The 15,000-nt window shown below is 38.4% G+C and overlaps 2 protein-coding genes across 5 annotated transcripts in view; both read left to right on the top strand.

The window, feature by feature from the left end:
- Positions 1–2,542, top strand: part of LOC128250143 (uncharacterized) — a 29,296-nt gene extending 26,754 nt beyond the window's left edge. For all 4 annotated transcript variants that reach the window (XM_089337747.1, XM_052974872.2, XM_089337746.1 and 1 more), the window contains exon 3: positions 1–2,542. This exon is cut by the window's left edge. In XM_089337747.1, the coding sequence (XP_089193873.1) occupies positions 1–1,201 (1,201 nt within the window). In that variant the 3' untranslated portion in view covers positions 1,202–2,542.
- Positions 2,543–12,019: 9,477 nt separating this feature from the next.
- The window catches only part of LOC128250115 (carbohydrate sulfotransferase 11-like), a 10,747-nt gene continuing 7,766 nt past the window's right edge, over positions 12,020–15,000 (top strand). Inside the window, exon 1 of the mRNA XM_052974839.2 lies at positions 12,020–12,394. Within this exon, the coding sequence (XP_052830799.2) occupies positions 12,286–12,394 (109 nt within the window). The 5' untranslated portion in view covers positions 12,020–12,285. The remainder of the gene's footprint in view (positions 12,395–15,000) is intronic.

The following is a 15,000-nucleotide window of genomic DNA, read 5'->3' as shown; positions in this document are numbered from 1 at the left end:
TGACATCCACGAAGGAAATGTCCTTATAGAACAGCCTTATCTGCGAGTCGTCTATATCGACATGGGACATGCAACCTTCCGGTCAGGTTATAAATATAAAAACTATAACGGTTCTCTATATACTTACGAACATTTGGCTCCAGAGCTGCGAAAAAGCCAACCAGGGACTCCTGCGTCAGATGTTTACAGTTTGGGTTCTTTGCTTAGTCGTATCAGTAATATTAGCCACATTGAAGAACTGCAGAAACTAGCTAACCAGTGTTTACTAACGGAGCCTGGTTCTCGACCAACTTTGAGTGATTTAACAGTATCGATAAATGAGCTATTCATAAAAGAAAAACAGAAGTTAGAACAACAGAAAATAAAATTTCCGGGGCAGACCCCAAACACAAAGGAAAAAAATTACCCACTTTTAATTCAGTACAATGTACCAATACTTGGCCCAAACGCCATCAGCTCTATTGAAAATGACTCTTATAAAGACAGTGCGATTGTTAACATGTATGAATTCTTAGGAGACACTAAACTACAAATTGGCAAATTCGTAAAATGTAATTGTAAAGTAATGATCCGTTCCTATGAAAATGGATCGTTCGTGAGAATCCTCGAAGAATCACGAATTTTATTGCATTTAAAAGATACGGGTGCCGTATTTCCATTTCACGGTTTGTTGCCCACAGGCACCCTTTTGGACGAATTCGAAATAGTTCAGTCATATTTCGGGAAAATGGTGTCCGTTGCCAATATTTTGCATTATTATCCACTCCGTCTTTCTGATGCCGAAATTTTAGTTTTCTTCATTCACGTCGCCATACATCTCCTCGAAATACACCGCAAAGAAGTCCTACTTAATTATATAAACGAATATAACATTATGATTGATCCGGAAAATACGAAAAACCCTGTCTGGTTTAGTGACCTCTCCCGAGCCACTTACAATGAAGCTTACGTATTTCTAGTTCATGAAACTGACTTGAGCGACTTCATATTCCTAGCGCCGGAAGTCAGGGCTGGCTCCCCGACCTCTCCAGCCAGTGATATCTATAGTTTATGCTACGTTTACCAACAAGTTATCAACCGTCTTAAAGGAAAGACTCGCTTAAAAATACTGCAACACTGTCTAGCTGTGAAACCGGAAGTTCGACCTTCTCTACCGGAAATGATCATGTACTTGCGAACACTGGCCCATTCCCTTCGATAAAACTTCATTTCGAAACAAAAGTAAATGAAGGAACTAAATAAAATTAAATGACATAATTAATGTGAGACAAAAGACTTTACCGAAATAACATATCACTATGTGGAATATATTGTAATCTAACTCAATATTTCTCGCACTCCAAATCATTCCCCACTTCAATCTTTCTATCCTTTTCTCTCTGCTATTCTCAACCTTTCCGCAGCATTCTCTCTTTCTCCCCTACCTCTATCTTTCTTTCTTTCTCTCGACGTGCACTCACACACACACACACACACACACACACACACACACACACACACACACACACACACACACACACACACACACACACACAAGGCGTTAATAATCTGCAAAAAATTAAAGCACTCAATACCAGTTGCAGTAGATATTATATATATATGAAAATATACATAGCGACTGTGAAACTGACAGTAAACCATGAATAGTTATAGTGTATGCATCGTTACTTATACATACATACATACATACATACATACATACATGCATACATACATACATACATGCATACATATATACATCTATACGTACATACATGCGTACATACATATATACATACATTCATGCATGCATGCATGCATACATGCATACATACATACATTCACATACATACGTGCATATATACATACATGCATACATACATGCACATGCATACATACATAGATATATACACATACATGCATACATACATGTATGTACGTACATACATACATATACAATTATAGACATACATACATACATATTTACATGCATACATACATACACACACATACATACATACATACATACATACATACATACATACATACATACATACATACATACATACGTATGTCTTTTCTTCTCTGTCATTTGATATTCCTTTCTCTTTTTCTACGATTCTCATTTCTCTTTTTCATTTACTTTCTTTCAACCAATCTCTCTCTTTCTTTCTCTCTCTCTCTCTCTCTCTCTCTCTCCTCTCTCTCTCTCTATTTCTCTCTCTCTCTTTCTCCCCCCCTTCTCTCTCTCTCTCTCTCTTTCTCCCCCCCCTTCTCTCTCTCTCTCTCTCTATCTATCTATCTATCTATCTATCTCTCTATTTATCTCTTTATATCTCTCTATCAAACAATTTCTCAATCTCAGTCCCATTCTCTTACTCTTCAATTGTTCACTTCAATTGTTCACTTCTATGTTCACTTCCGCCCACTTTTCCTCTTCTTTCTTGCTTAAACTTTTTTACAGAAAAAAATTGTTAATTGTTTTGAGTTTTTATTTTAAATTATCCGGAAATGATTATTTTATCTAAATACAGTTTGAAAAAAAGAAAACAAACAAAACAAATGCCGGCTTTATTTTCTATCTAATAGAATTTCTTTAGTGTCTGCTGTCCTGATTTTTGAGAGCAGCAGCAGTAGCAGCAGCAGCAGAAGTAGCAGCAGCAGCAGCAGCAGTAGTAGTAGTAGTAGTAGTAGTAGTAGTAGTAGTAGTAGTAGTAGTAGTAGTAGTAGTTTAGCACCAGGTCTGAACAGGGTTATAATCATCCCGACCATTTTTTTTTTGTCTTATCAATCCTAATGTAGCTGGGACTACATTAGCCAGTGTGTCTTTCCTTATTTTAAGACGGTAGAGATATTTGAAAGAGATTTGGCTGTTATTTATAGCAGACCAAGTGATCGTGTTCTTATATCGAGACCGGTTGGACAAAATATCGTTCAAAGCTGAAAAAAAAACCTAACAGAGGCAAAATGCAAAGTGCCTGTGAATGCACATGGCCTAGAGGTTAAGGTATTCAGCTCATAATCGTAAGGTTATAGGTTCAATTCCTGGACCAGAGGATGTATACTATATCCTTGAGCAACGCACTTCATTTTACGCTATTCCGTTCAGCTCAAATATAATGAGCAAAGGCCTTGTGCTAATGCAGCCCGCTCTCCCTCCAGCTGTCACATCCTGGATATTCGCCAAAGTCAAGGATGAGGGGTATGAGAAGATGTCAATGTAGTTATGCTGGGGCTGTGGAATACTACGTACAATAATTTCAACTCTTCTTATTACCTCCGCCTTAGCGAAGACGGAAGTATTGTTTCCGGTCGTGTTTATTTGTTTGTGGACAGGATATCTCAAGAACCGCTGGATGGATTCGGATGAAGCTTTCAGGGATGTTTGACCTTATGACTGGCACGAACTGATTAGACTTTGGGATCGATCCGGTAACTGACAAGGATTCTGGATTACTTTTTCCTGTTTTTCTTTTTACTAATTTTTGAGAGTGGTCGGGTTCATTTTTAGTATTCTCGTTTGTGAGAGCAGTCGAGTTTATTTCAGATATTCTCATTTTAAATCGTCTGTCATTTACCAGGATGTGAGGAACACGATCAGTATTCTCCTCAGTGGTGGCAGCTGCAGGACGTCCAGACCTTGGGTCATCTTTAAAACTCTCCCTTCCCTCCTAAATTCAGCTGCCCAATTTTGCACTGTTAATTAGGGTGGAGCGTCATCCCCTAATGTGGCAAATATTTGAGCATATAGAAACCCCTTTTCTGCAGGCGTTTGATCTCCGCCTAATCGTTGAGAGGACGTCTCTGGCTAATCGTTGAGAGGACGTTGGTGTTGCTTTGGCGGAGATCAAACGCCTGCAGAAAAGGGGTTTCTATATGCTCAAATATTTGCCACATTAGGGGATGACGCTCCACCCTAATTAACAGTGCAAAATTGGGCAGCTGAATTTAGGAGGGAAGGGAGAGTTTTAAAGATGACCCAAGGTCTGGACGTCCTGCAGCTGCCACCACTGAGGAGAATACTGATCGTGTTCCTCACATCCTGGTAAATGACAGACGATTGACCATAAGTCAAATAGCCAGCGCTGTTAGCGTATCCAATGAGAGAGTTGAAAATATTCTGCATAATGAACTTGGCATGACGAATGTTTCTGCTCCGTGGGTGCAACGTCTTCCGACACCTGATCAGAAGTGCACCAGGCTGATCACATCACGGGAAACTCTGACATTTGTTGAAGCAGATCCAACTAGTTTCCTTGAACGCTTCCTAGGCCAGGTTAAGTGTTGGCTTCATCACTTTGAGCTGGAGACAAAGTGACAATCCATGGAGCGGAAACATTTCTCTTCACCTGCTACAAAGAAGGCCAAGGTCGTTTTATCTGCAGGGAAGGTGATGGCCTCAGTTTTTTGGTGGTGCAAAAGGTATTGTTTATTGACTATCTTGAAAAGGGCCTCACCATCAGCGGAGAGAACTATGCCAACTTGCTAAGGCAGTTACGAGAGGCTATGTAGACCAAACGCCCAGGAAAACTAACGAAAGATTGTCTTGTTTCATCAGGACAATGCTGTGTGTGGCTGTAGCTTTGAACTGGTTGATCACTCATCCTATTCTTTTGATTTGGCCCCCATATAACTATCATCTGTTCCTCAACATGAAAAAAACACTTGACTGGGAACCACTATCACAATGAGAATGATGCGATATCTGTTGTTGGTGACTTTTCCGACCAAAATAATGAAAGCTTCTTCACGAATGGGATCCAAGCAGTGCAAAGCCGATGGAGGAAATGCATGGATTGCGAGGGAGACTATGTCGGAAAACTAAACCTCGTTTAGTCTTATTCCATGAGAGTATCCTGGTCAGCGTATGAACTTCTCAGCCGATCCCCGCAGCAGCAGCGACGCCACCTGCGACAGTAACAGCAACGCTGGCGGCGACGGCAGCAACAACAATGACAATGGCAAAAGGGTGGCAAAAGGGTGGCAAAAGGGTGGCAAAAGACAGCGGCGAAAATAACCGTTGCTAACAGCAACGGTGGCAACGAGCATCAGAACTAACGCAACAAAAAGCAGACATTTCAGTTAATGGAAAACCAGGAGAAAAAGGAAATACAAAAGAAAATACACGACGGGTTTCTTTCAGGTTTCGTCTACCATATCCACTTACAAGGCGTCGGTCGGCGTGCGCAGGCCTTTATTAAAAGACACTTGCCAAAAGTGCCATGCAGTGGGACTGAACCTCAAACCTTGTGGTTGGGAAGCAAACTTCTTACCACACAGCCATGTCTGTGCGAATGTGTAATCATTTTTTTATCAAATCTACCTTTCAAACTTTGAGGTGCGATTTCAGTCTTTACCTGCAAAACGGAAGAATGATAAAAGAAAGGCGGAATGGCACTCGCAGAACTTTCAACATTGCCCATGGTTCTATACAATGTGATCGCCATTCTGACTTCCTGCATCGACCGAGCTTTTAGTGCAGACAGCTACCAGGGGACGTAACTCGATTGAACACCAAATACTGCAGCGACAATAAACACTGTATCAATTCATCAATGTTCAGTACTGTAATCCCTCGACTATCAAGGGTGTTACGTTCCAAAATACTACTGTACTGGGATCTTTTTTAAAACGGGGGCCACATTTTTCATTAACGAAACACTTTGAAACTTGGAACACTGGTAGAATGTGTCATATAAAACATCTTTTTCTCTTAGTCTTCTTTAAAAAAAAAGAAATCCATAAATTATTCCATGTTAAAGTTGTCGTATTTCTGTAATTTCAACCAATCACTGACGTCCATTCAGCCGATATACATTAAGTGCCGACTACATAAACAAACGATTCTGAAACAATTAACCCTAACCTTAACCCTAGGGTTAGGGTTAGGGTTAAAGCAAATTTAAAATGAAAAAAGCAAATAAAACGAAGGTATGGAGATTAAATACGCTTTACATCGCTTAATCAGCCAAAGGAGTAAATCTAAACAACTGAATACTTGTCAGTGATTGGTTGAAATTATCGAAATAAGACAATTTTTTACATGAAATAAATTCGAATACAAAAATATTTTTCTGTTCTATAACACAAAATAGATAAGTATACGAAGTTTGAAAGTCTTTCGGTACCAAAAACACTACGTAAAACATTAATGAAAAATGTGGCCCCCGTTTTAAAAAAGATCCCTGTAGTGTATTTTTTTTTTATTAACTTTAAAATTTGTATATATTTATTTTATTATAAATGCACAAAACCACGACAGAGGAATCGACGAAAGCTTAAACGATAAACCGCGATAGATGCACCGCCACATGGCGAGGGATTGCTGGAATAGTTGAAGTTTGAAAGAAACTGCAAGAAATACCGAGTTTACAAGGGAGATAACTCTTGTTGCACTTGATATATATTTTCTACACTGGGCACAAGTCCCGAAATTTTGGGGAAGGTGCCAGTCGATTAGATCGACCCAGTACGCTACCGGTACTTCATTTATCGACCCCGAAAAGATGAAAGGCAAAGTTGACTCGGCGGAATTTGAACTCAGAATGTAAATTCGCCCGGCGTGCTAACGTTTCTGCCTGCGCGCCGCCTTACACTTCATATATATTGCCCGACCCGTAGTTTTCGACCATGTTTTTATCCATGGACTCCTTTGATTTTAATTCTGTTCTGGTGAACCACTTTACTCATTCGATGTTTATAGACTAGTTTTATTGAAACTTCCTTCAAAATTTCCAATTCCTACTTTGTTTTTCACCTCTGTAGTTTGAACTATATATTGTTATAGAAAGAAACTTCGCTGTTTCTTACAATAAATACGCCTAAAGCAAGTTTTTTTCATTGGCCCTTAAAATACAACTCTGGATCCCCAATTTACTTCTTTGCTTGTATGGACCCCAAAAAATCTTATATGAACACCCAGAGGTTATATAGATCCTGGTTGTGTTTGAGTCATTTGACAACGGCCATGCCGAGGCACCGCCTTGGAGGATTTTTAGTCGAACGAATCGACCACAGGACTTTTTTTTATCTCTGGTACTTATTCTACCAGGTTCTTTTCGCCGAACCGCTAAGTTGCAGGGACGTAAACACCATAATACCGGTTAAGTGGTGATGGCGGACAAAAACAGACACACACAAACACACACACACACTACCAAATCCACTCACAATGATTTGGTCAGCCCGAGGGTATAGCAGAAGACACTTGCCCTTGCCCAAGATGTCATGCAGTAAGACTGAACCCGGAACCATATGGTTGAGAAGCAAGCTTCTTACCATACACCCGCGCCTGTGAAATATGGTAACTCCTACTCCCATACGTCAAATAAGTGCACCTTAGGGAATCTATTACTATTTCAATCAATGAAATATAAATCCATGCATTAAATCAATTATTCCCTTCACTTTGAATACAACTAAACTTTACGATTTGGTTCCAACTGGAACATATTCGATTATAAGTCTACGGGACCAGGGCTGACCTGAGGCTAAACAAGCAGTACGACAACACTATTCGAACTCGTCTTCCATATCTCAGCTATTTTCTATAAAAGCAAAAGTTGCCTCTGCAATTAGAGCCGTCACATTTTATCTACACCTCAGCAGCATAGCTAGGAAGGAGCCGATGTGGCCAATATTGGCGGCATGCAGCACATTCAATTGCTGTCCTAAGCGGCACACCATCTAGCTATGTCAGCTAATCATTAGTTTCCAATGTTGGCACAAGGCTGGCAAGTTCGGGGGAGGGGGTAAGTCGATCACCAGTTGAGTATTGGTACTCAACTGGTACTTATTTAATCGACCTCGATAGGATGAAAGGCAAAGTCGACCTCGGCGGAATTTGAACTCAGAACGTAATGACCGTCAAAATGCCTCTAAGCACTTTGTCCGGTGTCCTAACGATTCTGCCAGCTCGCCGCTTTAAACACCAGCTAATTATTGCTATTTATTAATTACTGCATACGTTAAGGCAGCGAACTGGCAGAATCATTAACAAATCGGATAAGATGTTTACCAGTATTTCTACCGGCTCTTTACGTTTTGGGTTCATAATCCGCCAAGTTCGACTGTGCCTATCATCCCTTCGGATTCGATAAAGTAAGTGACAGTTGAATACTGGATCGATATAATCGACTTACACACCACCCACTTCAAAACTGTTATCCTTGTGCCAATATTTCAAAGAATTGTTAAGACAACGAGTTGACAGAATTATTAGCACATCGGACAAAATTCTTAGCGACATTTTTCCAACTCATTGCGTTCTGCGTTCAAATCCCGTTGTGGTCAATTTTGCAGTTTCATCTTTTTGGGGTCGATAAAATAAGTAACAGTCAAGTACTGAGTTCGATTTACCCCTCTCTTCAAAAATTGCTGGCCTTGTGCCGAGAATTAGAAAGAATTACAGAAGGTGTTAAGGCGGCGAGCTGGCAGAATTGTTAGCGCATCGAACAAAATACTGAACGGCGCTTCCTCCGATACTCTGAGTACAAATCCTGCTGAGATCAACTTTCTTTTTCATCCTTTCGGGGTCGATAAAATAAATACATGTTACCAACCCACCACCTCGAAAAAAGTGTGCCTTCTACCAAAATTTGAGACCAATATTTACTGAAGTTGTTGTTGCATGTTAGCCCCAGGCCAGCCATAGTTCAGTACACTTGTGACCAAAGTCGTTTAAGACGAAATCATTTCGTTTTTCTCGGCTTGTTTCCTTTCTCGACTTTTAAAATTCGATGAAGATTTTATTTACTAATTAATTTATTTATTTATTTATTTATTTATTTACTTATTTATTTGCTTGCTTGTTTACTTGCTTGTTTGCTTGCTTATTTATTTAATCTATTTATTTATAGTGCTGAATCTGCAACGAATACCTTGTTTCAGGGCGATCGCTTACTTGAAAGCGTCTATAAGAGTCCCTTCCCTTGAATCAGATATCTATCATCAAGAATTATTCCCCTTGTTTTGATAATCTTTTACGATTTTTACATCGTTCGATTAACAATCAAGTTATAACTATAATTATTTCATTTTCTCTCTCTCTCTTTCTCTCTCTCTCTCTCTCTCTCTCTCCCCTCTCTCTCTCCCCCCCCTTTCTCTCTCTCTCTCTCTCCCTCTCTCTCTCTCTCTCTCTTATATCAATATATTAAACTATTCCTGAAACAGTATAGATTAATTTGAATGAGATTTAGTTGTTTATTCTCTCTGCTTAGTGTCTTTCCGCACTGTTTATACCTTTCGGTTGTTAGTCTTTATAAGCATAAACATTGTGCCAAATACAAAAAGACTAACAACCGAAGCGTAAATTGACTGGTGAAATCGATCAAACAACTAATGAAGAATATATTTTGTTTTATTATAAAATTATCTGGAAAATGTAATCAAACTTTTTAAAAGCAATAAATTCATGTTTTATTAAAATACTTACCAAGTTCATCACCTTATTCTCATGACATATGTATGACTACATGTTGAGTAACCTTTTATGGCGTGCCCATCATAGAAGAAAATGACTCGCTCACTGACACACAACATGACTTCTATCCAGGACAGAGGTGACTCACCCAACTGCCACAGCATTGTGACTTGGTACTGACAAAGTATCTCAATCTCTAAATGTGGATGTGAATTATCTCAACCTTGCCAAAACCTTCGACAAAGTTGTTCAGGAGACGATTTGTTACAAACTGCGCGACCTAAGAATAGTTTGTAATCTAAGGGTATGGCTGTATGACTCTTCAAAAAGATAGGTGTCATATAGTTGCAGCCAATTGTGCTCACTCAAAGAAGACATCAATTCGTCGGGGAGTCCCTCAAAGAAATGTACTGGGACAGCTACTGCTTGTTGTGATTCTCCCAGACATTCATGGCCCCAGTCATACAGTTAGCGATCTGAAGCCTTTGGCTTGCATCTTATATGAACTTTCCTTTCTCAGAGAATTATATGCTTGTTTGTCTCGGTCTTTCTTTTGAGACATATTTAATACATATTTGATATTGAAGTTACTTTGTTACGCCAACAGTAACCAATATATGTTAGTCTGTGCTTTCCTACTGCCTCTACGATATATGGGATGTTTTGATATAGTTCTTCGTTAGTCATGTGTTGATGCCGTGAGACAGTGATAATGGAGAAGAAATGAATAAAGGAGAGAACTACAAATAACTTCAAAGATATATCTCTAAATCCATGAGTAATAACGCATGCAGAGCATTGAACTGTTTGGATAAGATATGAGCGTTTAATCTTCCGCGAAAAACTAAAATAGACGTCTCCAGAGTTGCAGTTGATTCAATTTTAGCTACGGTTCGATTACAAGAATATTTACAGCACCTCGGGAGAAAACTCTAAATGGCACGTAGACCAGAATGCGTTGTGATTTTCTATATGCATATATTATATCTGTACACACACACACACACACACAAATATACACATACAAGTATACGTGTGTGTGTGTGTGTGTGTGTGTTAAGATTTCATTTAAGCATAGCGTTATTAATAACCTGGTGTCAGATCTCAATACACATATGCTAGAGAATAAAACATTGATTGAGTATGGAGTGTAATGAAATTATATGACAAGGGAACAAGAATTATACACACACACACACACACACACACATATATATATATATATATATATATATATATATATATATACAAACACACGCATGTACACACACACAGACATATGCAAATATATATATATATATATATATATATATATATATATATATATATATATATATATACACACACACATACAAATATATATAGAAATATATATCTGTTTATGCACACACGTACACACACATACACAAACACACATACACACACATATTCGCGTATATATTTAGATATGCTGTGTGTTTCTCTGTATGTATGCATAAACACTCACGTACACAAATACTTGATTGCCATTGAACCGCCCCCCCCCCCCCATATACACTCCACCACCATTCTACATACACACGCTCTACGACACGCACTACAACATAGCACTACATACACACATAGACACACATACATATACATACAGGAGTGTCTGTGTAGTAAGTAGCTTGCTTACCAACCACATGGTCCCGGGCTCAGTCCCAATGCGTGGTACCTTGGGCAAGTGTCTTCTACTATAGCCTCGGGCTGACCAAAACCTTATGAGTGGATTTGGTAGGCGGAAACTAGAAAAGCCCGTCGTATATGTATATACATATATATATACGTATGTGTGTGTATATGTTTGTGTGTCTGTTTGTCCCACCAGCATCGCTTGACAACCGATGCTGGTGTGTTTGCGTCCCCGTAACTTAGCGGTTCGGCAAAAGAGACCGATAGAATAAGTACTAGGCTTACAAAGAATAAGCTCTGGGGTCGATTTGCTCGACTATAAAGGCGGTGCTCCAGCATGGCCGCAGTCAAATGGCTGAAACAAGTAAAAGAGTAAAAGCGTATACACACACACACACAGAGAGAGAAACACGTACATACACATACTACTACCTCATCCACATCTACATTCATGCACTCACACACGCGCACATACGCACTCATACACGCTACCCTCTCAGCCACACTCACCTGCATACACTCAAAAACAAATCTTCCACCATCATCACGTTACAGCTGCATTGTACGTATACACGCACTACAGACATAAGGACATACTACACGCACACACACACACTTATACACTCTTACCTTCACACTGTCATCTCATTCACATTCACATCTGCACATATTCTCAACATCGCTCACCTACACTCACACACACACACTCACACTCACACACACACATACACACAAACACATTCACACACTTATTCATTCATACGCGCGCGCGCACTCGCAAACTCGCACTTACTAACACACTCGCTAACACACTAGCACACACTCACTCACAACACACACTCACTCACTCACTAACTCATTCACACAACTCAACATACAGACAGTACATATATCTGCAGTCAAAATTTCCCAACCAACCACAGGCAGCAGACGCGGTCCAGTCCACAATAATTTAAAACCTCTTCTATAGATGTTTAAATATCACTGATTAACCGACAACAGAATCACTTAGACTCCTCTACTGACCACAATTTGATCAATTTCACAGACATAAAGCTCCTCTTCTGACCACACTTCACCTTTTCCATAGAAAACCTTACTGTGCCATACCTGACCATTTCAAGAAGCATGAAGCTTCTATACTGACCATACCTGACAAAATTCTGTTCTGGAATTCCTCTACATTGACCATACCTGAACGATTCCCCAGATATTTTTAACGGCATTTAAAGATGTTCAAATTACGTTCTTTGACCAGGAACTGGTTAATTAAACGAATCCAGGCAAACAATTTATTATATGTGCTTTTACTCGTTATCTTCATATTATTCCTCATTCAAGGTAAGACAATTATGTGTGTGTGTGCATATATATATATATATATATATATATATATATATATATATATATATATATATATATATATATATATATATATATATATATATATATATATATCTTCGAAACGCTTAGTTTAGAATAGGGGCAGCTGATGGAGGAAATATTCTCTACGTAGCCTATTTGTTTTGTGCTCTGTTTATGTTCTGTTTTTCATTTTGTCCACGTTTTTGGGGGACGTCCTGTACCTAGATATGCATCTATATATACACGTAGATGTAGGTATGTACATACATGTACGTATATATGCATATACTCGCATATTATTTGTATTATATATATATATATATATATATATATATATATAACCTTTTATCTTTTATTTGTTTCAGTCTTTAGACTACGGCCATGCTGGAGTCCCACCTTGAAATGTGTAGTCGAACAAATCGACCCTAGTACTTTTTTTTTCTTTTTGAGTCTGCTACTTATTCTATCGTATCGTTTGCCGAACTGCTAAGTGTTGGTAAATTCACCCACACCGGTTATCAAGCAGTGGTGGAGGACAATCACACACACACACACACACACACACCACATATACATATATTCTACTCTAGGCACAAGGCCGGAAATTTTTGAGGAGGGTGGGGGCAGTCGATTACATCGACCCCAGTACGCAACTGGTACTTAATTTATCGACCCCGAAAGGATGAAAAGCAAAATCGACTTCGGCAGAATTTGAACTCAGAACGTAAAGACAGACGAAATACCGCAAAGCATTTCGCCCAGCTCGCCGCCTTCATATATGTATTATATATATATATATTATATATATATATATATATATATATATATATATATATATATATATATATATATATATATATATATATATATATATATATATATATATATATATATATATATATATATATATATATATATATATATATATATATATATATATATATATATATATATATATATATATATATATATATATATAGCTTGCCGCCTTCATATATATATATATATATACGACTAGCTTCTTTCAGTTTCCTTCTACCCTATCTACTCACAAGGCTTTGGTCGGCCCGAGGTAGTAGAAGACACTTGCCCAAGGTGCCACGCAATGCGACTGAACTCGGAATTATGTGGTTGGGAAGGGCAAATTTCAGATGTGTGTGTGTGTGTATGTATGTATGTATACAAGCTCACCTCATTTTTCTCGCTCGGCAATGTATAAATCTCCGATAATTGTTTATTTTAACGTTTATGAAGATTTGTAAGATTCCTGGTGTAAAAGTGTTATATTTCGGGATGGTCAATTTTTTTTTTCTTCTTTTGGCAAGAAAAAAAATGACCATTCCGAAATATTACAATATATTTATTTCAACCTTTATTTTAACATCATTTTTCTATACAGGAATACCTCAACCCAAGTGGTTTTGATTTACCTCTTTTCGACTATACTTCGTTTCTTCCATTTTTTTTTTCTGTGTGTGTGTCTGAGTGTTTTGTGTTTTTAAGAAATAAACCTCCGCTTCAGTGGAATTATCCTCGTTCGACTTTACGTTGGTCTCGGCGAACATATATAAAAGCATGAAGTTAAAAAAAAAACGCCTAAAAACCAAATCTGAAGTTGAAAATTAAATAAAATGCATATGAAAATATATACAATCCATTTATTAAAACAACTATTTTTTTTTTTACCTATGGAATCCTTTGATTCAAATTTTACTCGGGTGGACCCTCCTAACCATTCAAGGTTTAAAAACTAACGTTATATTTTCATAAATATTATTAGGAAATGTATAAAAAGTTTGCTAAAATATTTTATGTATTGTAGAAGTATAACCAATTCATTGCAGATAAATTTTAACAAAATCTTGTTTGGACCCCTAAGGTCACGGGACCTCTAAGGTCACGGGACCCCCAAGGCCATGAGGACTCTTAAAGCCATGTGGAGCCCCAAGGTTATGTGGGCCCACAAGTCCATGTGGGACCCAGCTGAGAACCACTAACAAAGTTTTTAGAAAGATTTTTCGTGCTACGTCGTCTTAAAGTTAAGTTGACGTAAGTCGAGGTATGCCTGTATATAACGATTTCAAATTTTGATATATGGCCAGCAATTTTAGGGGCGGGGGTAAGTCAATTATATTGACCCCTGTGCTCAAATGGTGTTTATTTTATGAAACCCGAAAGGATGAAAGGCCAAGTCAATCTCGTCGGTGCTGGAACTCAGAACGTAAAGTGCCGGAAGAAATGTCCCTAAGCATGTTATCCGGTGCGGTAACGATCCTAATAGCTCGCTGCCTTACTCTTAAATATATATAATAAGAATATAATTTTCACGCCGGGCGAAATGCTTAGCGACATTTCGTCTGTCTTTACGTTCTGGGTTCAAATTCCGCCGAGGTCGACTTTACCTTTCATGCTTTCGGGGTCGATAAATAAAGAACCAGTTGAACACTGAGGTCGATGTAGTCAATTACATCGACCGCCACGACTTTGCTGGCCTTGTGCCAAAATTTGAAACCAATATTAGGGAAGTTACTGCTCGTAAAGGAATACTACTCTACGGAGATATGCAATTTATTGACTGGTGA

This window comes from Octopus bimaculoides, chromosome 19, assembly GCF_046866305.1.
Source record: "Octopus bimaculoides isolate indiv1 chromosome 19, ASM4686630v1, whole genome shotgun sequence".
NCBI lineage: Eukaryota > Metazoa > Mollusca > Cephalopoda > Octopoda > Octopodidae > Octopus > Octopus bimaculoides.
Note: the sequence above shows the minus strand (reverse complement) of the source record. Positions and strands in the feature narration are given on the sequence as shown.